The sequence below is a fragment of the Salvelinus fontinalis genome, chromosome 19 (genome assembly GCF_029448725.1).
Source record: "Salvelinus fontinalis isolate EN_2023a chromosome 19, ASM2944872v1, whole genome shotgun sequence".
Taxonomy (NCBI): domain Eukaryota; kingdom Metazoa; phylum Chordata; class Actinopteri; order Salmoniformes; family Salmonidae; genus Salvelinus; species Salvelinus fontinalis.
Window position 1 is genome coordinate 46,953,700 of NC_074683.1, and position 27,306 is coordinate 46,981,005.

Genomic DNA, 27,306 nt, shown 5'->3' on the forward strand with positions numbered 1-27,306 from the left:
CGTGGTACCTTCAGGCATTTGGAAATTGCTCCCAAGGATGAACCAAACTTGTGGAGGTCTACAATATTTTTCTGAGGTCTTGACTGATTTCTTTTAATTTTCCCATGATGTCAAGCAAAGAGGCACTGAGTTTTATGTGACTTGTTAAGCACATTTGTACTCCTGAAGTTATTTAGGTTTGCCATAACAAAGGAGTTACATACTCAAGACATTTCAGCTTTAAAAATGTTGAAAAAACATAACTCCATATTGATATTATGGGGTATTGTGAGTAGGCCGGTGACAAAAAATCTCCAGGCTGTAATATAACAAAAAAGTCAAGGGGTGTGAATACTTTCCGAAGGCACTGTATGTACCAACGTCTTCAAGAGACCCACACATCTTCATTAATGAATCCCTTTGAAAACGGGCCTATATTTATTTATTTATTTCACCTTTATTTAAGCAGGTAGGCCAGTTGAGAACAAATTCTCATTTACAACTGCAACCTGGCCAAGATAAAACAAAGCAGTGCGACAAAAACAACAATAACAATAATAGAATAGCACAATAGAAAAATGTGTATCAGTGTGTGCAAATGAAGTTAGGAGGTAAGGCAATAAATAGGCGATAGTAGTGAAGTAATTACAAATGAGCAATTAACACTGGAGTGATATATGTGCAGATGAGGATGTGCAAGTAGAAATACTGGTGTGAAAAAGAGCAGAAAAACCAAAACAAATATGGGATGAGGTAGGTAGTTGGCTGGATGGGCTATTTACAGATGGGCTGTGTACAGCTGCAGTGATCGGTAAGCTGCTCTGACAGCTGATCCTTAAAGTTCGTGAGGGAGATATAGGTCTCCAACTTCAGTGATTTTTGCAATTCATTCCAGTCATTGGCAGCAGAGAACTGGAAGGAAAGGCGGCCAAAGGAGGTGTTGGCTTTGGAGATGACCAGTGAAATATACCTGCTGGAGCGTGTGCTACGGGTGGGTGTTGCTATGGTGACCAGGGTGGAGCTTTACATAGCAAAGTCTTATAGATGACCTGTAGCCAGTGGATTTGGCGTAGAATATGTAGCGAGGACCAGCCAATGAGAGCATACAGGTCGCAGTGGTGGGTAGTATATGGGGCGTTGGTGACAAAACGGATGGCACTGTAATAGACTGCATCCAATTTGCTGAGTAGAGTGTTGGCATCGATATGAGTCAGAAACAGTTATTTTAGTGTCAAAATTTACTACAAAGTGTAAATAAGAAAGTTTTGGTCGTAATGTTAGTCCCCTAAAATTGAGTTTGGAACATCTGTGCTTTACAATAGGTAAATGAAGGTTGGGTTTTAATTTGACAATCTCTTTTTGCCCACTAACATGGAGTGATTGCTCTTTATCCAATAGCATAGACAGTGAGACAGTCGCACGTTGCACATGTTTTTACTTGCGAAATACTAAACCAAACAACTTAGTTAGATGTAAAATTGGGCAACTAAAACATCCTTGGCAAATACATCAAAATAAATTACAGATTTCTTGACCTATCTTAGACTCATTGAGGAAGTGACACATTGAGGAAGTGAAATAGGTGTCCGCATCTACAGTGTTTCATGTGGGACAAACATCATTAAGCAAACGTGGAATCGGTCAAGAAACACACCTCCAAGACTGAAATCTCGTTTTTCTAATGAGCAACAGAAAAACACGTGACAATCGGTGTGTTCAGTGACTCTTTAAGGATAGAATTGAAACTAAGTGAGGCAAGCAGGTTGCATTCGTTCCCTTCAGGCCGAGATAAGCCTGATGAAGAGGGGAGAGGAGGGGAGAAGCAGGGCAGGGCAGGGCTTGTTCTTGTGTAAACAGACTAGAGCAGGGTTTGAAAGGTGCAGGGCCAGGCAGGCAGGCAGAGAGGCAAGCAAAGAGGAGGAGGAGGAGGAGGACACCTGTTTATATTGGCCTCAGCAGCAGATGGTTGTCAGTTCACATCCCCCCAGGGGAAAGCAGTCAGATGAGCCTCAATTAGGAAGTCACCCATGCACTGCTCGGCAACGCAAGTCAAACGGCTCAGTATACCTCGCCCGCCCGCCTACGTACTGACACACACATATGGATCCACATAGGCATGCACGTACTGTATGTAGGCACACAGACTCTTATAAGCAACTGCATGATATTCAGTCTACAACTCACCTTGTGCTCCAAAAACGCAATTTCACCTCCATGAAGACCCATCACACATTCACTACTTGACCCCCTCAGCTCCTAGCTACCCTATCACCCAAAACCTGTTATTACCTACAGTTACAAAAGCTCAAGCCTTCCCCCCAGCATACCACACATATACAACATAATGGCATGAAGTATGCTACCTCTATGTGCTTTTCGCAAAGTGGAAGTGCTTTTGATGTCGGAACAATTCTTCAACCAATACAATTTAAAATAGCTAGCTAGATGAGCTAACATAAGGTTGCTAATAATAAAGTTAGCTAGCTTGCTTAACATTGACAGTATGGGGGCATTTCCATGTAAAAGGACACCAGACTTCCATGGACATTGAAAAGTAGTTGAAATTTGGTCAGTCCACCCTGGCCTTGATTTCAACGTCCACACATGTCATTTTTTGGTACAGACCAGCTTTAATTTCAACTTCTACATATGTTGATATTTGGTCCTGTCCGTACAGGCCTTGATTTGGCCCAAACATACACGTCCATGATTGGTTCAGATTTGGTCCAGTTCAGACCAGACCAAATCTGAACCAATCATATACGTCTATGTTTCACAAGTTTGGCGGGCACAGTACAGTACAGTAAAGTAAAGTTTAAAAACAGTTGAGTCAAGTATTCTTCAGTACAGTACACTGTACAGTAGAGTAGAGTAGACTAGATTTCAGTACAGTACATAGTAGACCACACTAGAGTTGAGTACACTATAATGTACTGCATTGTACTGTATTGAACGACACTGCCGGTCAAAAGTTTTAGAACACCTACTCATTCAGGGTTTTTCTTTATTAAATAAAGGTCCAAATAAAGCTGCTGCTTATGCTGTCTGACAAAATCACTATTTTAGTAGTTCTTCAGGGTAAATAAGGCATACTTTTATGACTGCTGAATACCAACTATCAATCATGGATGGGCAACTCCAGTCCTCAGGGGCCTGATTGGTGTCACACTTTTGCCTTAGACACAGCCAATACACCTGACTCCAATAATCAACTATTCATGATCTTCAGTTTAGAACGCAATTAGTTGAATCAGCTGTACTTGCTAGGGATGGGGGAAAAGGGTGACACCAGTCCGGCCCCCGAGGCCTGGACCTGCCCATCCCTGACTTAGATCATGTATTTTCAGGTAGAGATACCTCACAAAGAAATTGCTCTCTCTGTATCCCCTCTTGACCGTGCATTCTTCTCTCTTACGAGGCGTAAAAGAAACACAGACCTGACAAGGTTAGCCACGCAATGGATTATGGTCATTGCAGTTAATTATTATGTTTTCTGCACTAAACTACAGTATATAGTTTATCCATAGGGCGACGCACAATTAGCCCAGCGTCGTCCGGGTTAGGTTTTGGCCCGGGGTTGGCTGTCATTGTAAATAAAAATGTGTTCTTAACTGACTTGCCTTGTTAAATAAAGGTAACATAAATGTGGAATATTGGCCTGTTGGAAACTACAACTCCCTTCTACATCTCACAGTTCCGGCATGTGATCTGAGTTATCTCTAGAGAAACTGCTGCGCAATGTGCGCATTGAGCTCACAGAAAAAAAACGAGCAAAATGGAATTCAAATAAAACATTTCGGTTAATCGCTCAGCACTAATGCAAATATATGTTGTAAAGGACATCTGTTATTTGCATTGGAAATATTACCGCTACTAATGTTTCTGGATGGCAGCCAACAGTGGTGATGACCGGTGATAATGGAGGAGTAAGTATATAATGTCACCCTGGCACTCAGGGAAAGAGAGATGCCAACCCCAGTTGTTTAACTGTTGCCTCACACTGACTCTTTGTCATTGACAACCTCAAAGTCCGAAAGTAATCCCTGTCTGTCTCCCGTCTGATTCCTTTGAAAAGAGCGCACCATTTTGTCGAAGTGTGTCCAAACAATGAGGGTTTTTGCCCCGGCCCTCAACCCCTCTTTCTCTATCTCTCTCTCCTTTCCTCCCTCTCTCTCTCTCTCTCTGGACCTCTAATTACACTGAAAGCTTTTCAGTGTCTCACTCCCAACCCCTCCTAACCTTCCCCCTCTTTTCTCCCTTCTCTCCCCTCTTCCTCCTTTCCGTCTCTTCTAACATCTTTTAGGAACACACACTACTTTTAACATAATTCAGCTCATTGTCTGCCTGGCCCCCTCCCCCTCCACCCTCCAGGGGACAAAGGGGCCATGGAGACAGTGGTCCCCAGTGAGCCAGGTGTTCCTCAGGGCAAGGCCGCCGCTCTGTAATGGCTGCAGCCTGGTGCCTCTGCAGCTGCCCGCCGGCCGGGACGCTTTTGTGTGACTCCCATTGTCAGCGCACACCCCTCGTCCATTCATGGCTCGAGCTAGAGGGAGGAGGGGTGGCAGCCACTTGCTTATCTTAGTGGCCTTTGGTGTGTGTGTGTGTGTGTGTGTGTGTGTGTGTGTGTGTGTGTGTGTGTGTGTGTGTGTGTGTGTGTGTGAGTGTGTGTGTGTGTGTGTGTGTGTGTGTGTGTGTGTGTGTGTGTGTGTGTGTGTGTGTGTGTGTGTGTGTGTGTGTGTGTGTGTGTGTGTGTGTGTGTGTGTGTGTGTGAATAAACACTTGCCGGAGGAGTGGGCTTGTGGTCACTGCTGTGCTCTTATTGGTCACTAGGCAGACTGTGTGTAATGTGGGAATGGTAGACACTGCAGCTCCATCTGTTCACACTCACATTGTTCAACCCTCTTGCCTTGGGACCAGACTGCAGCACTACCAAACCTAACATGCATTGAGTTGAGTTGAGTTGAGTTTGGACCACTGTGCTACAAGGAAGCTTGTTTCACTTTTTTTTGTCACTTTATTTATTCTCTGCTGGATACAGAGAACCTGGATTTTTATGCACCAGTGTCAACAAGTCCAACCTTGGAGAAAACTTGACAAAGCTGAGACAGTCCCCCTGGCATGCTGGAACGACCAAAGGTTTTCTGTCAGGAGCATATCTTTAGGACTTCCTTCTGTCTTTGTATTGCTGCTTTACTTTTTCCTTGGAGCCTGTGGTAAGTATTTTATGCTTTTAATACATTTGTATATAGGCAGTTGCATAGGTTCATATTATAGTTATAGCAGGTGTAACAATTACATCTGAAATCTCATTGTGTTTGTGTCTGGTCTTGCAGTAATCCACTGCAGTTTGGTGCACAATTGTTCATTTTTCCCCTCAAACCTTTTCATACATTTTTCAGAATTGATTATGTATGTTAGATGAAATGTTTTTGTTTTCTGAATTATTGGTGGTAAACTAAATCCTAAATTATCCCAGTTTGATGATTTGTTCATTTGATAACTCTACGATATGTATATTGATAAGTAGCCTATAATTTATATACTTATCAATACAAGTATACTATCAGTAAAACAGTAAAGACCTGCTGATTGTACTAAATGTAGCTATATATTTATCTTTGGAGCATAGCAAACACCAGGGAATACACACATAGACATAAAACAGTGTCAGCATAGACAACACAAGATGGAGTGTGTTGGTGTAGAAGCCTGTCATTTTGGGCTAAAGTTACAGTTTAGGATTGAAATAGAAATATTGAATCCATCTAGTCAGACGGTTTCAGAGTCATCAGTCTTCATGTTTAATGACAGGGAAAAACAAGTCAGGGATTGCTGCCAATGACAATAAAACTGCACAAGTAATTGTTTTAAATTAGGGAATTTACTGTTGCTAAGTGTGACAGCCAATGCAAGTGAATTGGTTGATGAGTTTTCTAAGTAAAAACTCTGTCCAACTCTCGTTAAGGATTGTGACTCTATGTTTTATAGTTATAGAAGTTATAGAATTTTACTTTCACATACAGTAGTCTATGATGCAGTGGATATTTTGGGAACTCATTGTCAAATGTTATCATCTTGGGGGGAAATTAGAATTAGACAAGGAATTAGACAAATTAGACAAGGAAAGGAAATATGTTAAAGTTATCAGTGTATTGTGCATATGAAACACACAGAGAGAGAGAATGGGGAGCAAGTCAGAATATAAAGTGAGTGATGACTGAGCATGGACATGTGGATGTCTGCGCTTACGGGTGAAAGTGAGGTCTACTCCCGGGTCACATGATGGTGATGATATGTATCATCCTCTACTGTTTGCGCTCTGTAGAAGGACGAGCAGGACAGGACACCAGTTGCCGTGGTCCCCTGTGGTTTCAGAAGGCATCTGTTGCTCCTGCTGCCTATACACTCCCCCTCTCCCCATCTCTCTTTCACTCCTCCTACCTCCCCCCTTTGTCCCTGGCTTGGTGCAGACTTCAGAGTGGCATGGCTCAGCATTCTGAGTCTGACGTGGCCAAGGGGACTAGTCCAGGTCAGGTCTGCCCCAGCCCCAGGGGAGATAGCAGGACCCTAGGGGGCTAACCCTGGCTCTCTCCCTCAGCAGGCTGGGACATTGAGGAGGAGTTGGAGGCTGCAGCATCTGCTCAATGTAGTAGGACCTTAACTCCCACCTCTGTCTCTATCTCAGTGGTCATTTTCATGTCTAGATCTAGCTTGCCCTTTATTCCCATATTTCCATCACATTCTTTATCTTCATTTTTATCTCACTCACCAGCTCCAGCTCTAGCTGGAAGTCTAGAATTACCTCTACCTCCACGTATTTGCTGGGAGTACAAGAGGGGAGAGCAGGTTTGGAGGTTCTAGGACTGCTAGTGCCAGTGCCTGTGGTTATTGTTTGCAGTTTGGCTAACAGTTGTGTAGATTTTGTGAGTCATTGTTTTTCAGGAGGGGAAGTAAGGGCATTTAGGGAAAATATTGAATAGAAACTAGTGGTAAAGTCATCTGTAAGTACCCAGGTTCCAATCACAACTCATTGAGCTGATATATTAGAGACTACATTTCTTTTTTAGATTTGAGATTTTATAGATTTTATTTTTTATAGTGTCTTACATCTTTAGGATACCAAGCACACATGGGATTATAAGACACTGTATTTGTGGTAACAAAATAAAATAATCATATATACCCAAGCTGGGGGTGGAGCCACAAAAAAATCTGAACTCATCATGAGGGGGCGCAGTTGCTTTCCGGTCTGCGTACAAACGTTCTGTTTTACAGCTAATTTGCTGCAATTCTACACATGTTTCCATAGGGTGGAGAGAAATGTTTGTAGGTTTTAATGATATCGGAGTGAGACTGACTAACAAAATCAATGGGGACACCCCGGCCACTACTACACTTAAATAGTAGGCCGCTAAACTAACTTACCAATCTAATTAAAGTTATCTGATTTCGGCTAATTGAGTGACTATCAGTGACGGACATAACACGAGAAAAACTGCTGATGCACAACCACATTTCTAAATTGCACCTTGTGCATTCTACTATTTTAACTTGCAACAGTAAATTGAGACCCCGAATGAGGAACTCAGTCGGGGGGTGGGCCTTCAAAACGACTTCAAAATAGACTTCACCCTTGTCCATTACTGGCCAGTTTCCCATCCCTGATATATACAGTGTATATACACACTGTGTATACCAAACATTAGGAACACATTCGTAAATATTGATTTGCACCCCCTGTTGCCCTCAGAACAGCCTCAGTTGTTGACTCCAATACTTCCTACAGTTGTGTCAAGTTGACTGTATGTCCGTTGGGTGGTGGACCATTCTTGATACACACGGGAAACTGGTTGAGCGTGAAAAACCCAGCAGCATTGCATTTCTCGACATAAAAGTGGTGCGTCTGTCACCTGCTACCATACATCGTTCAAAAGCACTAACATTTTGTGTCTTGCCCACTCACCCTCTGAATGGCACACATACACAATCCATGTCTCAATTGTCACATGGCTTAAAGTCCTTCTTTAACCTGTCTCCTCCCCTTCATCTACACTGATTGAAGTGGATTCATCAAGTGACATCAATAAATTATCATAGCTTTCACCTGGATTCACCTGGTCAGTCTATGTCATGGAAAGAGCATGTTCTTAATGTTTTGTACACTCAGTGTTTATGTGCATTTATAAACAGGGTGGTTCGAGCCCTGAATGCTGATTGGCTGATAGCCATGGTATATCAGACCCTATACCACGGGTATGACAAAACATTTCTTTTTACTGCTCTAATTATGTTAGTGACCAGTTTATAATGGCAATAAGGCACCTCGGGGGTTTGTGATATATGGCCAATATACCATGGCTAAGGGCTGTGTCCATTCACTCCGCGATGCGTCACTATATACCACACCTCCTCGGGTATTATTGCTTAAATAGACAGTGCATTCGTAAAATATTCAAACCCCTTGACTTTTCCACATTTTATTACGTTAAAGCCTTCTTCTAAAATTGATTCAATTGTTTTTTTCTCTCATCAAACTACACACAATACCCCATGATGACAAAGCAAAAAAATGTTTTTAAAAATTTTAGCAAATTTATACGAATAGAAAAAACTGCAATATCTCATTTATATAAGTATTCAGACCCTTTACTCAGTACTTTGTTGAAACACCTTTGGCAGCAATTACAACCTTGAGTCTTCTTTGGTATGTCCCTACAAGCTTTGCACACCTGTATTTGGGAAGTTTCTCCCATTCTTCTCTGCAGATCCTTTCAAGCTCTGTCAGGTTGGATGGGGAGCGTTGCTGAACAGCTATTTTCAGGTCTCTCTAGAGATGTTTGATTGGGTTCAAGTCCGGGCTCTGGCTGGGCCACTCAAGGACATTCAGAGACTTGCCATGAAGCAAATCCTGTGTTGTCTTGGCTGTGTGCTTAGGGTTGTTGTCCTGTTGGAAGGTCAACCTTTGCCCCAGTCTGAGGTCCTGAGCGCTCTGGAGTAGGTTTTCATCAAGGATCTCTGTACTTTGCTCCGTTCATCTTCGCCTCGATCCTGACTAGTCTCCCAGTCCCTTCCCCTGAAAAACATACCCACAGCATGATGCTGCCAACACCATGCTTCACCGTAGGGATGGTGCTAGGTTTCCTCCAAACGTAACGCTTGACATTCAGGCCAAAGAGTTCGATCTTGGTTTCATCAGACCAGAGCATCTTGTTTCTTAGAGAGTCTTTAGGTGCCTTTTTGCAAACTCCAAGTGTGCTGTCATGTGCCTTTTACTGAGGAGTGGCGTCCGTCTGGCCACTAACATAAAGGCCTGATTGGTGGAGTGCTGCAGAGATGGTTGTCCTTCTGGAAAGTTCTCCCATCTCCACAGAGTAACTCTAGAGCTCTGTCAGAGTGACCATCGGGTTCTTGGTCACCTCCCTGACCAAGGCACTTCTCCCCCGGTTGCTCAGTTTGGCCGAGCGGCCAGCTCTAGGAAGAGTCTTGTTGGTTCCAAACTTCTTACATTTAAGACTGATGGAGGCCACTGTGTTCTTGGAGACCTTCAATCCTGCAGAAATAATTTGAGATCTGTGCCTCAACACATTCCTGTCTCGGAGCTCTACGGATAAGTCATTCGACCTCAATGCTTGGTTTTTGCTCTGACATGCACTGTCAACTGTGGGACCTTATATAGACAGGTATGTGCCTTTCCAAATCATGTCCAATCAGTTTAATTTACCACAGGTGGACTCCAATCAAGTTGTAGAAACATCTCAAGGATGGTCAATGGAAACATGAAACATTTTGAGTCTCATAGCAAAGGGTCTGAATACTTGGGTCTGAATACTTGTAAATAAGGCATTTCTGTTTTTATTTTGAATAAATTTGTAAACATTTCTAAAACATGTTTTTGGTTTGCCATTATGGGGTATGTAATTTTTTTTAAAGGTAATGCATATTAGAATAAGGTTGTAACGTAACAAAATGTGGAAAACTTCAAGGGGTCTGAATACTTTCTGAAGGCACTGTATATATGCACTCATACGAAAAACAATCGAAAAACCAAAACCTGCAATTTTAATTATATACTTTATCTTGTCGTATCTTCTTCCATGCTTTGAAAATACAGTTTGCAACCAAGATCTTATTTTCTAAATAATCATTAAAGTTTCTCTTTATATCTAATCCAGAATAGTTCTGGTTTCTGTTGTTGCATTTTATCAAATAAGGTCAAATAAGGCTTAAATCATCATATGAAGTACAGTAAAATAAAGATGCAATGGACACAGTCCTCTATATACGAGTCAAAGGACCAAAGGGTGTTCATTGATCTGATCGCAAAGCCTTGAACCTCGCTACATTCTAATATCAGTTCAGTGTCTATTCAGCCGTGTTCTTTCACATCTAACTATAGTAACATCACTGGACTGTGCACTGCACATCTCAAAGACGATTTTCCATATCTTCTTACTGATACAATTTCTCTCATATTTATGCAACTTACAGAAATAAGTCTGTCCCAGGAAGTTATAGGGAGAATGTGTAGATCTGACCTCATTATCCACTGGTTGTGGAAGATTTTAATCGTGACTGTGTTTGTTTGGAAGACTGTTTGTGTTAAAAATTGTAGGTTGTGTGTTTATGCTACAAAAGAGAATAGGAATGTGTGTGCTTGTGTTGGTATACGTGTATGTGTGTGTGTGTGTGTACATGTGAGTGTGTGTTGTATCATGTTTAAACACTTGCGAAATCAGTCTGGTGAGCAGTGACTCGGGCTCACACCAGTACGTCTGTTCTGATTCTAACAGGGTCGTTGAGTGCGTGTGTGAGTGTGTGTGTGTGTGTGTGTGTGTGTGTGTGTGTGTGTGTGTGTGTGTGTGTGTGTGTGTGTGTGTGTGTGTGTTTGAATAGCCCCAGCCTCCGTCTGTGTGCGCCACACGGCCTGCGGAACAATGCTCCGTCGGAGGAGTCCAGATTGGGATGGCAGCTGCTTTATTTGGGGATGGCAAGCCAGACATACTTTAGCCCCCCCCATATTGCCCACCACCCCCAGCCCCTGACACCCCCTCACACACACATATGCACACACTGTCGCTTTCTTTGTGCCCCTTTCTGTTGTTGGAGGGTTAAATTATTCCATCTCTCTTGTGGCATTAATGAGGAGCCACAGTGAGGCAGCAGCTTGGTTCTGAGAGGCAGGTCAATAGGGGTACTGAGACTGGTACTGAGACCCTACCTTTACCCTACTTATACATGCATGCAGACACACACACACTTACACACACTCATATACCAATCCAGAAATTCCCTCAAGCTTTGATGTGCAGTAGTTTGGTGTAACTTAAAATACATGGCTATTGGACAACTGTTTGTGCGCATTGATGAAATAAATCAACCCAACTGAATTAAGCAAGTGCTGGCCTCCTTATATGCCCATATCATGGGATTCTTCCTTTCATGTCCTATTATAAACAATTTTAAACACTGTGTATTGAGGAAATAGACTAAAGCACATTCCACCCTTGTCTCTTACCGTCCACATTCCACCCTTGTCTCTTACGTCCACATTCCACCCTTGTCTCTTACCGTCCACATTCCACCCTTGTCTCTTACCGTCCACATTCCACCCTTGTCTCTTACCGTCCACATTCCACCCTTGTCTCTTACCGTCCACATTCCACCCTTGTCTCTTACCGTCCACATTCCACCCTTGTCTCTTACCGTCCACATTCCACCCTTGTCTCTTACCGTCCACATTCCACCCTTGTCTCTTACCGTCCACATTCCACTTAGTCTGCAACACAGTGAACACAGCACACACATCCTAGCCTACATAACATGCTTAGATATACAGTAGAAATATATATTTTAATACAGTAAGTAAGTGAAGCCCATGCCTGTAAAGCAGGAGCCCTGGGCCCCCAGATTAGTGTGTCACTGTGCTCTGATGATGCTGGGACACATGTCCTTTTTAAAGGGGTCACTGAACAATTAGGAGGCAGGTCCATTAGAACAGTTCTTTCTCTGTTTCAGTCAATCACAAACCCCTGCTGGGACTGCAAGCGACACCTGATCCTAGTTTAAATATCAGGTGGTGGATGGTAAGAGTTCCCCCCAAAAAAGCATTCATACGGCATTCTCCTGTATGGGTGTAGGTGCAATGTAGAGTATATTATTGTGTGCCAAGTCAGCTATGTTTGTGTCTTGGCACCGTGTGTTGTTATCACCAACGTTGTTTGAGAGCTTTTCTGACGGCTGAGCTTAGCACTGCAAAAATGCAATTTTGGAAATGCTTGTGGTGTGTCATTCAGCCTAATACTTGAGAAGCTCTATTACAGCTCAGGTTACTCACTAAGAGCAATTTTGTTCCACTTTTAAGGTTACCTCCTGCAGCATGGGTGTTGGAGGGGAGGGCTGGGTCCAGTGATTGACACTGGCTGTTATAAAGTAGCTCAACAAGTTAGAAAATGTGACTTAAATCACTTGGGGGCTAATTGTAGCATTATGAAATGTTCAGGTAGAAAAACACAGAAAATTCTCCTGATTTCTATGTGGAAACCAGTCTGACCAATGGGGTAACTTTTTTCCCAGCCCTCTCCACCAGGCTTCCGTCCCAGGATTGGTCAGAGAGCAGCCCATCAGCAGCAGTGACAGTGGGGTTGTCCAGAGTCATCTGAGGTCAGAGGTCCGGGGTCAGAGGCTGGATGTATAAGACGGCTTCATGGGCCTGAAGGACCATCTGGAGGATGGAACAGGCCACAACTTCAATCTGGGGCTGGATTTGGACTACATCCATGTGGAAGGCACCGACCGCCAGGCCAGCTTGAGTGCCACAGCCGGCACCCACTCAGGAGTTTTGGAGGGGGAAGAGGCACAGGTGGGAGGCACCCATAGCAGTGTCAGTAATAGCAGCATCAGCAGTAGTAGTAGTAGCAGTAACTCCTCTGAAGAAAGTGCTGCGTCGGACAGCGAAGATGAGCGGGGGGTCCACCATGGCTCTGGTTCTGGCGCTGAGACCCCCCATCCGCACCCCTGTCACCCTACTGGACTGGGCCTGCCACAAAGCCCCCCCCCTAGGGACCCCAAACTCCCCACCGACCCCCTCACAGAGTATCGCTCTAAGATGGAATTTGCCCTGAAGCTGGGCTACTCTGAGGAGCTGGTTTTGCTGGTGCTGAGAAAGCTAGGGCCTGACGCCCTCATCAACGACATACTGGGAGAACTGGTCAAACTAGGCACCAGGACAGAGACGGAGGAGGCAGGGGACTCTACCGCATCCCAGTCGTCCTCCTCCTCCTTATCCTTCCCCTCTTTGGACTCCTGCAGACTGGACTGCTCCTCCCAGCTGCTGTTGGATGACAAGGAGAACATCAGGCCTGTGGTGGTGGATGGGAGTAATGTAGCCATGAGGTGAGTCAACACAAACTGCTGCTGCATTCAGAAACACTTTACTCAGGTTCCTTTTCTATCTGCAAGACCTCATATACTGCTCTTTTGATCTATAGTATTATACAAATAAACAAAAACACATGTCATGATCATGAATTTGTGTGCGTTTCTCCACAGTCATGGGAATAAGGAAGTGTTCTCCTGTCACGGCATCCAGCTGGCTGTTGATTGGTTCCTGCAGCGTGGTCACCGTGACATCACTGTGTTTGTGCCCGCCTGGAGAAAGGAACAGTCCAGACCGGACGCCCTCATCACAGGTAAACCAGCGCTTCCATGTCCACCCCCAACATCCCCCCTCCAAACCCACACCGCCTTATTTTGTTCAAACCCCACCCTCACACCTGTTCTAAATCACCTCTTTCTCCCAACATCTGGGTCTTCTCTTAACTATCAATGACAATAACACCAATAATACATTTTTGGTAATTGAGGAGGCTCAAATTTAAGGTCATTAACCATGAAAAAAATATTTACTAAAGCGACATGATTAATCATTTTGCTCACAATGTAATTTCCCTTCATTTAAATGGAGTAACACCAATGAATCTTTATATTTAGATATACCAAATGATCAATGGAATCCCTTAAATTCTGACATACTAAAATGGTCTAAGATTTGGTACTGTAGGTTACTTTCTAAATGGAATCTGTTACAGTTACTAGTTAGTTACCTGTCCAAATTTTTTATCAGTAATGTAATTTTTGTATTACACAAACTCAGTAACGTAATCTGATTACTATCAGTTACTTTTAGATTACTTTCCTCTTAATAGGCGCAGGTTAGTAGCTGGCACAGCCACAAAGTCATAAAATCTGATTTTAAAGCTAACCCTAACTTTAACCACACTGCTAACCCTAAATTAAATTAAGACCAAAAAGCACATTTTTGTTTTCACAAATGTTTACAATATAGCAAATGTTTACTTTGCAGCTGGCCCATCTAGCAAAAATCACTCATCCCAATAAATGTCAACCTGCTTAAGAGGCATTAGAATAAGACAAAAATGTATACTACCAATTGAACATCTATTGCAAGATAAATCAATGTTAGAGTTTACATAGCTGGCCATAAATGGATGTTCCGTTTTACTTTATGGGTTGGTTATGTAGACTTCTACTTACCCATTGATGTCTACTACATATAATAATATGATTAGGATATATCTTTACATAAAAAACAACAACAGAGTCTGTCAGATTTTCAGTCATTCCAATTGATTTAATAGCCATTTATCTTCAAAAATAGGACTTGGAAATATGGAAATCTTGATTAGACAAATTGTTTAACCTGAGCATAACCCAAAACTAAGGACTAATTAGCCTAGTCTTTTGTTTATGATTTCTTTTGTCATGGAGGACTCATTGGGCTCATTGCTTCAAGTTGAAAAATAAATATTGCTCTCAGATTGGCATGCTTTGAGCACAACAGAAAAGTGCTATATGCATGTGAAAAATGTATTCCATATGTTGCATTTGCTATAGGCCTATTGTTTAGGTTTTTGTTGGTGATCATTTGCAGCTGTTTAAAGGAGTAGTTCACTATTTTAGTTTGTAATGGCTTTTTTAAGGAGTAGTTCACTATTTTAGTTTGTAATGGCTGTTTAAAGGAGTAGTTCACTTTTAGTTTGTAATGGCTGTTTAAAGGAGTAGTTCACTATTTTAGTTTGTAATGGCTGTTTAAAGGAGTAGTTCACTATTTTAGTTTGTAGTTGCTGTTTAAAGGAGTAGTTCACTATTTTAGTTTGTAGTGGCTGTTTAAAGGAGTAGTTCACTATTTTAGTTTGTAGTGGCTGTTTAAAGGAGTAGTTCACTATTTTAGTTTGTAGTGGCTGTTTAAAGAAAACTGAACCATGGATTACAGTTTCTCCTGAGTGGCGCAGCGGACTAAGGCACTGGATCTCAGTGCAAGAGGCGTCACTACAGTCCCTGGTTTGAATCCAGGCTGTATCACATCCACATCCGGATTGGGAGTCCCATAGGGCAGTGCACAATTGGCCCAGCGTCGTCCGGGTTTGGCCGGGGTAGGCCGTCATTGTAAATAAGAATTTGTTCTTAACTGATTTGCCTAGTTAAATAAAGGTTCCATTCTCCTGGCCCATAGACTACTTTCATTGTGAGGAACCATCTAACATCAAGTTGTAAAATAGTAAACTACTCTTTTAATCCCATCAAAAGTGTGCAAGTTTGAGAATGTCAGTAAGGTTTATAAAATTTTCTTTTTGAATCAGCATTAATGAGATTGAGCAATAGGCTAAAAGCCTATTCTTAAATGAAACTTGTTTTTGACAGTATGGAGCACAATAACACGAGGGAGTTTAGAAGGGAGGAATTCAAACTGTTATTCCATAGGCTGTGATCCATACTATGCAGCTGTTCCAAGAGAACATTTTTCACTGGCTGTCCACTGGGTCGTAGGCTATTCATTACGTTGATTCTGTTGCAAAACATTTCTTAAATGGAAGCAAATGGAACGAAATGTGGAGGGACCAACCTGAATTTGTCCAATAGAAACTCTTGTTTTGCTCTGTTTGCTTCGATTTGGTAAACGGTAAACGGTTTCCGTAATGAATACACCCCTGGTCATAAAAACATTGATTGATAGGCAGCTTATATTTCTTCAATTCAACCATCATTGGGTTAAAATACACATATTCACATTTGTGAACAGCCATCCACAACAACCACAATCCCTAAGGCGCAAATAGCTAAATGAGAGAGCAGCAGTGTGTTTCACATCAAAGCCTTTTCTTTTGGGGTGTTGCTATAGGCCACCAAGTGCTAACAGTCAGTATCTAAATAATATGTGTGAAATGCTTGATAGTGTATGTGATGTAAACACAGAAGTCTACTTTCTTGGATACCTGAATTTTGACTGGTTTTCATCAAGCTGTCCAGTCAAGAGGAAGCTTCTCCCTATAACCAGTGCCTGTAATCTGGTTCAGGTTATTAATCAACCTACCAGGGTGTTTACAAACACTACAGGAACAAGATCATCCACATGTATCAATCACATTTTTACTAATACTGTAGAACATAGTTCTAAAGCTGTATCCGTAACCATTGGATGCAGTGATCACAATATAGTCTATATCCAGGAAAGCCAAAGTTCCAAAAGTTGGATCAAAATAGTGTAAAAGAGATCATACAATTTTTTCTGCTGTGACTCTTATGTGGATGATGTTAAAAAATATGTGTTTGTGTGATTAACCTGTTTGGGCTGCAGGGGCAGTATTGAGTAGCCGGATAAAAGGTGCCCATTTCAAACGGCCTCATACTCAATTCTTGCTCGTACAATATGCATATTATTATTACTATTGGATAGAAAACACTCTCTAGTTTCTAAAACCGTTTGAATTATATCTGTGAGTAAAACAGAACTCATTTTGCAGCAAACTTCCTGACAGGAAGTGGAAAATCTGAAATCGATGCTCTGTTCTAGGGCCTGCCTATAAAGGTCCTTGATATTTATTAGAATACATGCACTTCATACGTCTTCCACTAGATGTCGACAGGCAGTGAGAGAAGAAATTGAGTGTATAACTTGATCTGGGGTCGAATAAAAGCTCTCGGCATGACGTGTCACCAGTTTCCTGTTTTCTGGAGAGCGCGTGAAGGGACCTGGTTTTGCCTACTCATCATAAAACATTTCTGAAAAATCGATGGTGTACAGCAAATTAAAGACAAACATCTTGTGAATCCAGCCAATATTTCCGATTTCTTAAGCGTTTTACAGCGAAAACACAATATAGCATTATATTAGCTTACCACAATAGCCAGAAACACAAGCCATTCCCCAGCAGCAAAAGTTAGCGATCGTAACAAACCAGCAAAAGATATATAATTTTTGACTAACCTTGATAAGCTTCATCAGATGACAGTCCTATAACATCAGGTTATACATACACTTACGTTTTGTTCGAAAATGTGCATATTTAGAGCTGAAATCAGTGGTTAACCTGTCTAGGATGAGCGTGCCGCTAGCGGCACACCCCCCCCCACCCCCACTGAAAAGGCAGAGCCGCGAAATTCAAAAAAAATATATTTTTTAAATATTTAACTTTCACACATTAAAGTCCAATACAGCTAATGAAAGACACAGATCTTGTGAATCCAGTCAACATGTCCGATTTTTAAAATGTTTTACAGGGAAGACACAATATGTAAAGATGTACATCTATTACCTAAAAACACATTAGCATAATCCACCATCTTTTATTTGTCCACCAACACCAGTAGCTATCACCAATTCGGCTAAACTAAGATATTTATAGCCCCTAACCAACAAAAAAACTCATCAGATGACAGTCTGATAACATATTTATGGTATGGGATAGGTTTTGTTAGAAAAAAGTGCATATTTCAGGTAGATGGCATAGGTTACAATTGCACCCACCGTCACAAATGGACTAGAATAATTACAATGAGCAACGTGTTTACCTAACTACTAATCATCAAACATTTCGTAAAAATACACAGCATACACTAATCGAAAGACACAGATCCTGTGAATACAGACAATATTTCAGATTTTCTAAGTGTCTTACAGCGAAAACACAATAAATCGTTATATTAGCATAGCACATAGCACATAGCAGCCCAGCATTGATTCTAGCCAAAGTGAGCGATAAAAGTCAACATCGCCAAAAGATATTAATTTTTTCACTAACCTTCTCAGAATTCTTCCGATGACACTCCTGTAACATCATATTACACAATCCATATAGAGTTTGATCGCAAATGTTTATATTTAGCCACCAAAATCATGGTTAGACAATGTGAAATGTAGACAAGCTGGTCAGAAAATGTCCTTGCGCCACTTAGACAGTGATCTACTCTTATACATAAATACTCATAAACGTGACTAAAAAATATAGGGTGGACAGGGATTGATAGACAATTTAATTCTTAATACAATTGCGGAATTACATTTTTTAATTTATCCTTACTTTTCAATACAGTTTGCGCCAAGCGAAGCTACGTCAAAAAACATGGCGTCCTAAGCCACTAAAATGTTTCGACAGAAACACGATTTATCATAATAAAAATGTCCTACCTTGAGCTGTTCTTCCATCAGTATCTTGGGCAAAGGATCCTTTCTTGGGAGTAATCGTCTTTTGGTGGAAAGCTGTCCTCTTGCCATGTGGAAATGCCAACTGCGTTCGGGATGAACTGAAAAGCGTGTCCAGCTATTCACATCGTTTCAAAAATAAATGTCCCAAAATCGCACTAAACGGATATAAATTGCTATAAAACGCTTTAAATTAACTACCTTATGATGTTTTTAACTCCTATAACGAGTGAAAAGATGACCGGAGAAATATAACAGGCTAAACTAACGCTTGGAACAGGAGCGGGTCGGTGTCCAGCACGCGCGTTACGCAGCAAGGAAAGACTTGCTAGCTACAGGGTTTTTTAATTTATAGGGCCTGTGAACGCGCAATCGACCCCATTGGAATCGTCATCACGTAAAGGCATCCAGGGGAAGACGTAAGAAGTGTCCGTATAGTCATAGCAATGACAGTGCCCTTTTAACTGACTTCAGAACAGTGGCCAACATTTCTCAAATCTGACTCCATGTCAGGGAAATTGCTGTAGAATGGGCTCTGTTCCACTTAGAGACAAAATTTCAACTCCTATAGAAACTATAGACTGTTTTCTATCCAATAATAATAATAATATGCATATTGTACGATCAAGGATTTTGTGGGAAGCCGTTTCAAAAATTACCCAATTAGCATAAATAGTCTAAACAGCGCCCCCATCCCCAACAGGTTAACTCCTATAACGAGTAAAAAGATGACCGGAGAAATATAACAGGCTAAACTAACGCTTGGAACAGGAGCGGGTCGGTGTCCTCCACGCGCGTTATGCACAAAGAAAAGACTTGCTAGCTACAGGGTTTTTTAATTTATAGTGCCTGTGAACGCGCAATCGACCCCATTGAAATCGTCATCACGTAAAGGCATCCAGGGGAAGACGTAAGCAGTGTCCGTATAGTCATAGCAATAACAGTGCCCTTTTAACTGACTCCAGAACAGTGGCCAACATTTCTGAAATCTGACTCCATGTCAGGGAAATTGCTGTAGAATGGGCTCTGTTCCACTTAGAGACAAAATTTCAACTCCTATAGAAACTATAGACTGTTTTCTATCCAATAATAATAATAATATGCATATTGTACGATCAAGGATTTTGTGGGAAGCCGTTTCAAAAATTACACGATTAGCATAAATAGTCACAACAGCGCCCCCATCCTCAACAGGTTAAACATTGTGCTAACGTAGCATCTTTTTCCCACAACGTCCGGATATTTTTCTGACACTTTTTCTGACACACATATTCTGACCAAATAACTATTCATAAACATAACTAAAAAATACATGTTGTATAGGAAATTATAGATACACTAGTTCTTAATGCAATTGACGTGTTAGAATTCTAAAAATAACTTCATTACGATATGCAGTTTACGTTATGGCGAGAGCGTGCCCAAAACCTGGCCGCAAACTACTAGTTCACATGTACAACAGATATATGAAATAACATCATAAAATGGGTCCAACTTTTGCTGATCTTCCATCAGAATGTTGTACAAGGGCTCCTTTGTCCAGAACAATCGTTGTTTGGATTTAGAATGTCCTCTTCTCCAGTCAATTAGCACGGAAAGCTAGCAAAGTGGCGCAAAGCTCTCCTTCCTGAACATACGCAGACAAAGCAACACGACTAACGTCCCGAAAAAATTTCAATAATCGAATAAAACTATATTGAAAAAACATACTTTACGATGATATTGTCACATGTATCAAATAAAATCAAAGCCGGAGATATTAGTCGTCTATAATGACAGCTGTACAGAAGGCAGAACCAGGTCCCTTCACGCGCTCTCCAGAAAACAGGAAACTGGTGGCACGTCATACAAAGCGCTTTTATTCGACCCCAGATCAAGTTATACACTCCATTTCTTCTCTCACTGCCTGTCGACATCTAGTGGAAGACGTATGAAGTGCATGTATACTGATATATATCAAGGACATTTATAGGCAGGCCCTAGAACAGAGCATCGATTTCAGATTTTCCACTTCCTGTCAGGAAGTTTGCTGCAAAATGAGTTCTGTTTTACTCACAGATATAATTCAAACGGTTTCAGAAACTAGAGAGTGTTTTCTATCCAATAGTAATAATAATATGCATATTGTACGAGCAAGAATTGAGTATGAGGCCGTTTGAAATGGGCACCTTTTATCCGGCTACTCAATACTGCCCCTGCAGCCCAAACAGGTTAAGCTGCAGCTGACCAAGAACAGAGTGGCACTTTTTGCTCTTCATTATTTGACCTAGATAGTCAAATGAAATCAAATCAAATGTAATTTGTCACTTACACATGGTTAGCAGATGTTAATGCGAGTGTAGCGAAATGCTTGTGCTTCTAGTTCCGACAATGCAGTAATAACCAACGAGTAATCTAACCTAACAATTCCACAACTACTACCTTATACACACAAGTGTAAAGGGATAAAGAATATGTACATAAAGATATATGAATGAGTGATTGTACAGAATGGCATAGGCAAGATGCAGTAGATGGTATAGAGTACAGTATATCCATATGAGATGAGTAATGTAGGGTATATAAACATAAAGTGGCATAGTTTAAAGTGGCTAGTGATACATGTATTACATAAAGATGGCAAGATGCAGTAGATGATGTAGAGTACAGTATATACATATGAGATGAGTAATGTAGGGTATGTAAACATTATATTAAGTGGCATTGTTTAAAGTGGCTAGTGATATATTTTTACATAAATTTCCATAAATTCCCATTAATAAAGTGGCTGGAGTTGAGTCAGTATGTTGGCAGCAGCCACTAAATGTTAGTGGTGGCTGTTTAACAGTCTGATGGCCTTGAGATAGAAGCTGTTTTTCAGTCTCTCGGTCCCTGCTTTGATGCACCTGTACTGACCTCGCCTTCTGGATGATAGCGGGGTGAATAGGCAGTGGCTCAGGTGGTTGTTGTCCTTGATGATCTTTATGGCTTTCCTGTGACATCGGGTGGTGTAGGTCTCCTGGAGGGCAGGTAGTTTGCCCCCGGTGATGCGTTGTGCAGACCTCACTACCCTCTGGAGAGCCTTACGGTTGTGGGCGGAGCAGTTGCCGTACCAGGCGGTGATACAGCCCGACAGGATGCTCTCGATTGTGCATCTGTAGAAGTTTGTGAGTGCTTTTGGTGACAAGCCGAATTCTTCAGCCTCCTGAGGTTGAAGAGGCGCTGCTGCATCTTCTTCACAACGCTGTCTGTGTGGGTGGACCAATTCAGTTTGTCCTTGATGTGTACGCCGAGGAACTTAAAACTGACTACCCTCTCCACTACTGTCCCGTTGATGTGGATAGGGGGGTGCTCCCTCTGCTGTTTCCTGAAGTCCACAATCAAGTGTGAGGTTATTTTCCTGACACCACACTCCGAGGGCCCTCACCTCCTCCCTGTAGGCCGCCTCGTCGTTGTTGGTAATCAAGCCTACCACTGTAGTGTCGTCCGCAAACTTGATGATTGAGTTGGAGGCGTGCATGGCCACGCAGTCGTGGGTGAACAGGGAGTACAGGAGAGGGCTCAGAACGCACCCTTGTGGGGCCCCAGTGTTGAGGATCAGCGGGGTGGAGATGTTGTTACCTACCCTCACCACCTGGGGGCGGCCCGTCAGGAAGTCCAGTACCCAGCTGCACAGGGCGGGGTCGAGACCCAGGGTCTCGAGCTTGATGACGTGTTTGGAGGGTCAGATAAAGTTCGTTCAGGGCCATCTGTGTCTGCTTGGGGGGGAATATATACGGCTGTGATTATAATCGAAGAGAATTCTCTTGGTAGATAATGCGGTCGACGTTTGATTGTGAGGAATTCTAAGTCAGTTGAACAGAATGACTTGAGTTCCTGTATGTTGTTATGATCACACCACGTCTCGTTAATCATAAGGCATACCCCCCCGCCCCTCTTCGTACCAGAAAGATGTTTGTTTCTGTCGGCGCGATGCGTGAAGAAACCAGCTGGCTGCACCGACTCCATTAGCGTCTCTCGAGTGAGCCATGTTTCCGTGAAGCAAAGAACGTTACAGTCTCTGATGTCTCTCTGGAATGCTACCCTTGCTCGGATTTCATCAACCTTGTTGTCAAGAGACTGGACATTGGCGAGTAGTATGCTAGGGAGTGGAGCGCGGTGTGCCCTTCTCCGGAGCCTGACCAGAAGACCGCTTCGTTTGCCCCTTTTACGGCGTCGTTGTTTAGGGTCGCCGGCTGGGATCCGATCCATTGTACTGGGTGGAAGGCAAAACACAGGATCCGCTTCGGGAGAGTCATATTCCTGGTCGTAATGATAGTAAGTTGACGTTGCTCTTATATTCAGTAGTTCCTCCCGACTGTATGTAATGAAACCTAAGATTACCTGGAGTACCAATGTAAGAAATAACACGTAAAAAAACAAAATACTGCATAGTTTCCTAGGAACGCGAAGCGAGGCGACCATCTCTGTCGGCGCCGGAAGTAGTTAGTTTGTGTGTGTGTATTGATATGTCGGCTAGGTGTGCCTTTTGTATTTAATTTTGTTTTATGTAGTTCTGTCTTTCAGCTGTTGTCTATTAATGTTCTGTATTACAATATGTCATGTTTCATGTTTTGTGTGGACCCCATGAAGAGTAGCTGCTGCTTTTGCAACAGCTAATGTGGATCCTAATATGGGGATCCTAATAAAATACCAAATACCAATACCAATGTGTTATGTAGCCTATAATAGGCCTGTGATACACCACATGGCCAAAAGTATGTGAACACCTGCTCATAGAACATCTCATTCCGAAATCATGGGCATTAACATGGAGTTGTTCCCCCCTTTGCTGCTATAACAGCCTCCACTCTTCTGGGAAGGCTTTGCACTGGATGTTCGAACATTGCTGCCGGACTTGCTTGCATTCAGCCACAAAAGCATTACTGAGGTTGGGCACTGATGTTGGGCGATTAGGCCTGGCTCGCAGTCTGTGTTTTATGGCGTTGAGGTCAGGGCTCTGTGCAGGCCAGTTAAGTTCTTCCAAACTGATCTCGAAAAAACATTTCTGTATGGACCTCCCTTTTTGCACGGAGTCATTGTCACAATGAAACAGAAAAGGGCCTTCCACAAACTGTTGCCACAAAGTTGGAAGCACAGAATCCTCTAGAATGTCATTGTATGCTGTAGTGTTAAGATTTCCATTCACTGGAACTAAGTGGTCTAGCCCGAACCATGAAAAACTGCACAAGACCAATATTCCTCCTCTACTAAACTTTACAGTTGGCATTATTCATTCGGATAGCTAGCATTCGTCTGGCATCCGCCAAGCCCAGATTTGTCCGTCGGACTCCCAGATGGTGAAGGGTGATTCATCACTCCAGAGAACGTGTTTCCACTGCTCCAGAGCCCAATGGAGGTGAGCTTTACACCACTCCGGATGACGCTTGATATTGCGCATGGTAAACTTAGGCTGGTGTGCAGCTGCTCGCCCATGGAAACCCATTTCATGAAGCTCCCGAAGAATAGTTACTATGCTGAAGTTGTTTCCAGAAGCAGTTTGGAATACGGTAATCAGTGTTGCAACCGAGAACAGACAATTTTTACGCGCTTCAAACGTGTGCAGACAGGAAGACGCATTAATCTCAGTTAAAGCATCCGAGCAAGCGAGACAGCGCCCTCTCTCTCAGTATGTGTAGATCATGTATCTGATGCTGTCTGGACCAAAACAGTATGGCATGTCATACTATACGGAACAAAAATATAAATGCAACATGTAATGTGTTGGTCCCATGTTTCATGAGCTGAACTAAAAGATCTCAGAAAAAGCTAATCTCTTTCAAATTTTGTGCACAGATATGTTTACATCCCTGTTAGTGAGCATTTCTCCTTGGCCAAGATAATCTGTCCACCTGACAGGTGTGGCATATCAATAAGCTGATTAACTTTCTGCGCTACGGATCCCTTTAGTGGGATCATTTTCCTAAACAACCGCTGAATTGCAGGGCGCAAAATATTACTAACAATATTTATAATCATGCAATCACAAGTGAAATATACCAAAACACAGCTTAGCTTGTTGTTAATCCACCTATCGTGTCAGATTTTGAAAATATGCTTTGCAGCGAAAGCAATCCAAGCTTTTGTGAGTGTATCAATCAATGCTACAACAGCTAGCCCCAAATTAGCATGGTCACGAAAGTCAGAAAAGCAATAAAATTAATCGCTTACCTTTGATAATCTTCGGATGTTTGCACTCACGAGACTCCCAGTTACACAACAAATGTTATTTTTGTTCGATAAATATTACTTTTATAACAAAAAAACGCCATTTGGGTTGCGCGTCATGTTCAGAAAACTACAGCCTCGTTCCGGTCATGAAAGGCAGAAGAACATTTCCAAACGTATCAGATTCAAAAATATTACTAAAACTATTTATAATCATGCAATCACAAGTGAAATATACCAAAACACAGCTTAGCTTGTTGTTAATCCACCTATCGTATCAGATTTTGAAAATATGCTCTGCAGGGAAACCAATCCAAGCTTTTGTGAGTGTATCAATCAATGCTACAACAGCTAGCCCCAAATTAGCATGGTCACGAAAGTCAGAAAAGCAATAAAATTAATCGCCCTTTGATTAACCTTTGATAATCTTCGGATGTTTGCACTCACGAGTCTCCCAGTTACACAACAAATGTTATTTTTGTTCGATAAATATTACTTTTATAACAAAAAAACACCATTTGGGTTGCGCGTTATATTCAGAAAACCAAAGCCTCGTTCCGTTCTACGAAAATTCCAAAAAGTATCCGTAATGTTCGTAGAAACATGTCAAATGTTTGTTATAATCAATCCTCAGGTTGTTTTTAACAAACATAATCGATAATATTTCAACTGGACTGTCACCTATTCAATAAAAGAGAGAAAGAAAATGGAGAGCTACCCCTCTCGCGCGCAGGAACTATTCAGAGGACACCTGATTAGTTTTGAAAAATCTCGCTCATTTTTCAAAATAAAAGCCTGAAACTATGTCTAAAGCCTGGTCACAGCCTGAGGAAGCCATTGGAAAAGGAATCTGGTTGATCCCTTTAAATGGAAGAAAGACGGGCCAGGAAATACAGATTAAAACAAAACAAAAATCACTTCCGGGTTAGATTTCCTCTGCAGAATCAGTTTTGTTATACTCACAGACAATATTTTGACAGTTTTGGAAACTTTTAACGTTTTCTATCCTCATCTGTAAATTATATGCATATTCTACGATCTGGACCTGAGAAATAGTCCGTTTACCTTGGGAACGTTATTTAAAAAATAAAAATAAAAATCTGACCCCTAGCGTCAAGAGGCATGATCATTACACAGGGGCACTTTGTGCTGGGTACAATAAAAGGGAAATCTAATGTGCAGTTTTGTCACACAACACAATGCCACAGATGTCTCAATTTTTAACGGAGCGTGTAATTGGCATGCTGAGTACAGGAATGTCCAACAGGGCTGTTGCCAAATAATTGAATGTTAATTGTTCTACCATATGCCGCTTCCAACGTCGTTTTAGAGAATTTGGCAGTACGTCCAACCGGACTCACAACCGCAGACCACATGTAACCACGCCAGCCCAGGACCTCCACATATGGCTTATTCACCTGCGAGATCATCTGAGACCAGCCACCCGGAGATGAAACTCACAAGTATTTCTGTCTGTAATAAATGTTGTCGGGAAAGACTCATTCTGAATTGACTGGGCCTGGCTCCCCAGTGGGTTGGCCTGGCTCCCCAGTGGGTTGGCCTGGCTCCCCAGTGGGTTGGCCTGGCTCCCCAGTGGGTTGGCCTGGCTCCCCAGTAGGTTGACCTGGCTCCCCAGTGGGTTGGCCTGGCTCCCCAGTGGGTTGACCTGGCTCCCCAGTGGGTTGGCCTGGCTCCCCAGTGGGTTGGCCTGGCTCCCAAGTGGCTGCTCCACTGCCCAGTCATGTGAAATCCAGAGATTAGGGCCTAATTTATTCATTTCAATTGACTGATTTCCTTCTATGAACTGTAACTCAGTAAAATATTTGAAATGATTGCATGTTGTATTTATATTTTTGTTCAGTGTATTTCTGTCCAGACAACATGAGATACATGGGCTAAATATAGAGGGGGGCTGTTTCACATGCTTGGATACTTTCTCCGGTGACATAGTTTCAGTAGAGAGGAAGAGGCGAAACGAGATGGCTCACTCTCGCCAAAATCTGTGCAGAGTAAGCCCAATGCGTTTCTATGGGCATAATTTGGACACTTAAGCTTGTCGCCTGCCTTCCGCTTTTGGTTCAAAGACTCCAATTGTTAGGGAGGAGACATCATCTCGTCATTATATACAGATCTCTGGTTTCAGCCTCTTGCAAATTGGAAATGAAAGTTGGCAGGATCACAGTGCATTGTTAGGATGCTGGATTCCCATAAAGTAAATTGATGTTATGACAAAAATGATAGGCTATAATTACTCCTATCTAAATAATATAATTCAAAATACTTCACCAGGGAGCATGATTTAGCCACAGATGATCGTTAGCTTATTTTTTAATTGGCTGTGGATTGTTTCAAATCACAAGTGTGTAGGCCTATGCATATTTGGGAAGCCCGCAATTTGGATGTTGTGCATGGCAATAAGTCTAGCTGATTGAGTTGCGGCTTTCAGTGATAAGTATCTAAAATATGTGTGAGGATAATGTGTCTGGAGTATAACTTAAAATGTTGCAACAAGAAGAAGGGGAGGTGTGTGTGGTAAATATCTGGCGTGTCTCTCTCCAGAATGCAAGCACTCAGTTGTCTCCTGCCAATTCTTGGGCATTCATTGTGTGAATTGTTTGCCCTTTGATTTCTATCGATTTCCC

At 42.2% G+C, this 27,306-nt stretch overlaps 1 protein-coding gene across 1 annotated transcript in view; it reads left to right on the forward strand.

Moving 5' to 3' along the window:
- The first annotated feature begins 4,861 nt into the window (after nucleotides 1–4,861).
- The window catches only part of LOC129816854 (probable ribonuclease ZC3H12C), a 31,535-nt gene continuing 9,090 nt past the window's right edge, over nucleotides 4,862–27,306 (forward strand). The window contains exons 1-3 of the mRNA XM_055871786.1: nucleotides 4,862–5,192; nucleotides 12,553–13,371; nucleotides 13,528–13,667. Coding sequence (XP_055727761.1) covers nucleotides 12,683–13,371; nucleotides 13,528–13,667 — 829 coding nt within the window. The 5' untranslated portion in view covers nucleotides 4,862–5,192; nucleotides 12,553–12,682. The remainder of the gene's footprint in view (nucleotides 5,193–12,552; nucleotides 13,372–13,527; nucleotides 13,668–27,306) is intronic.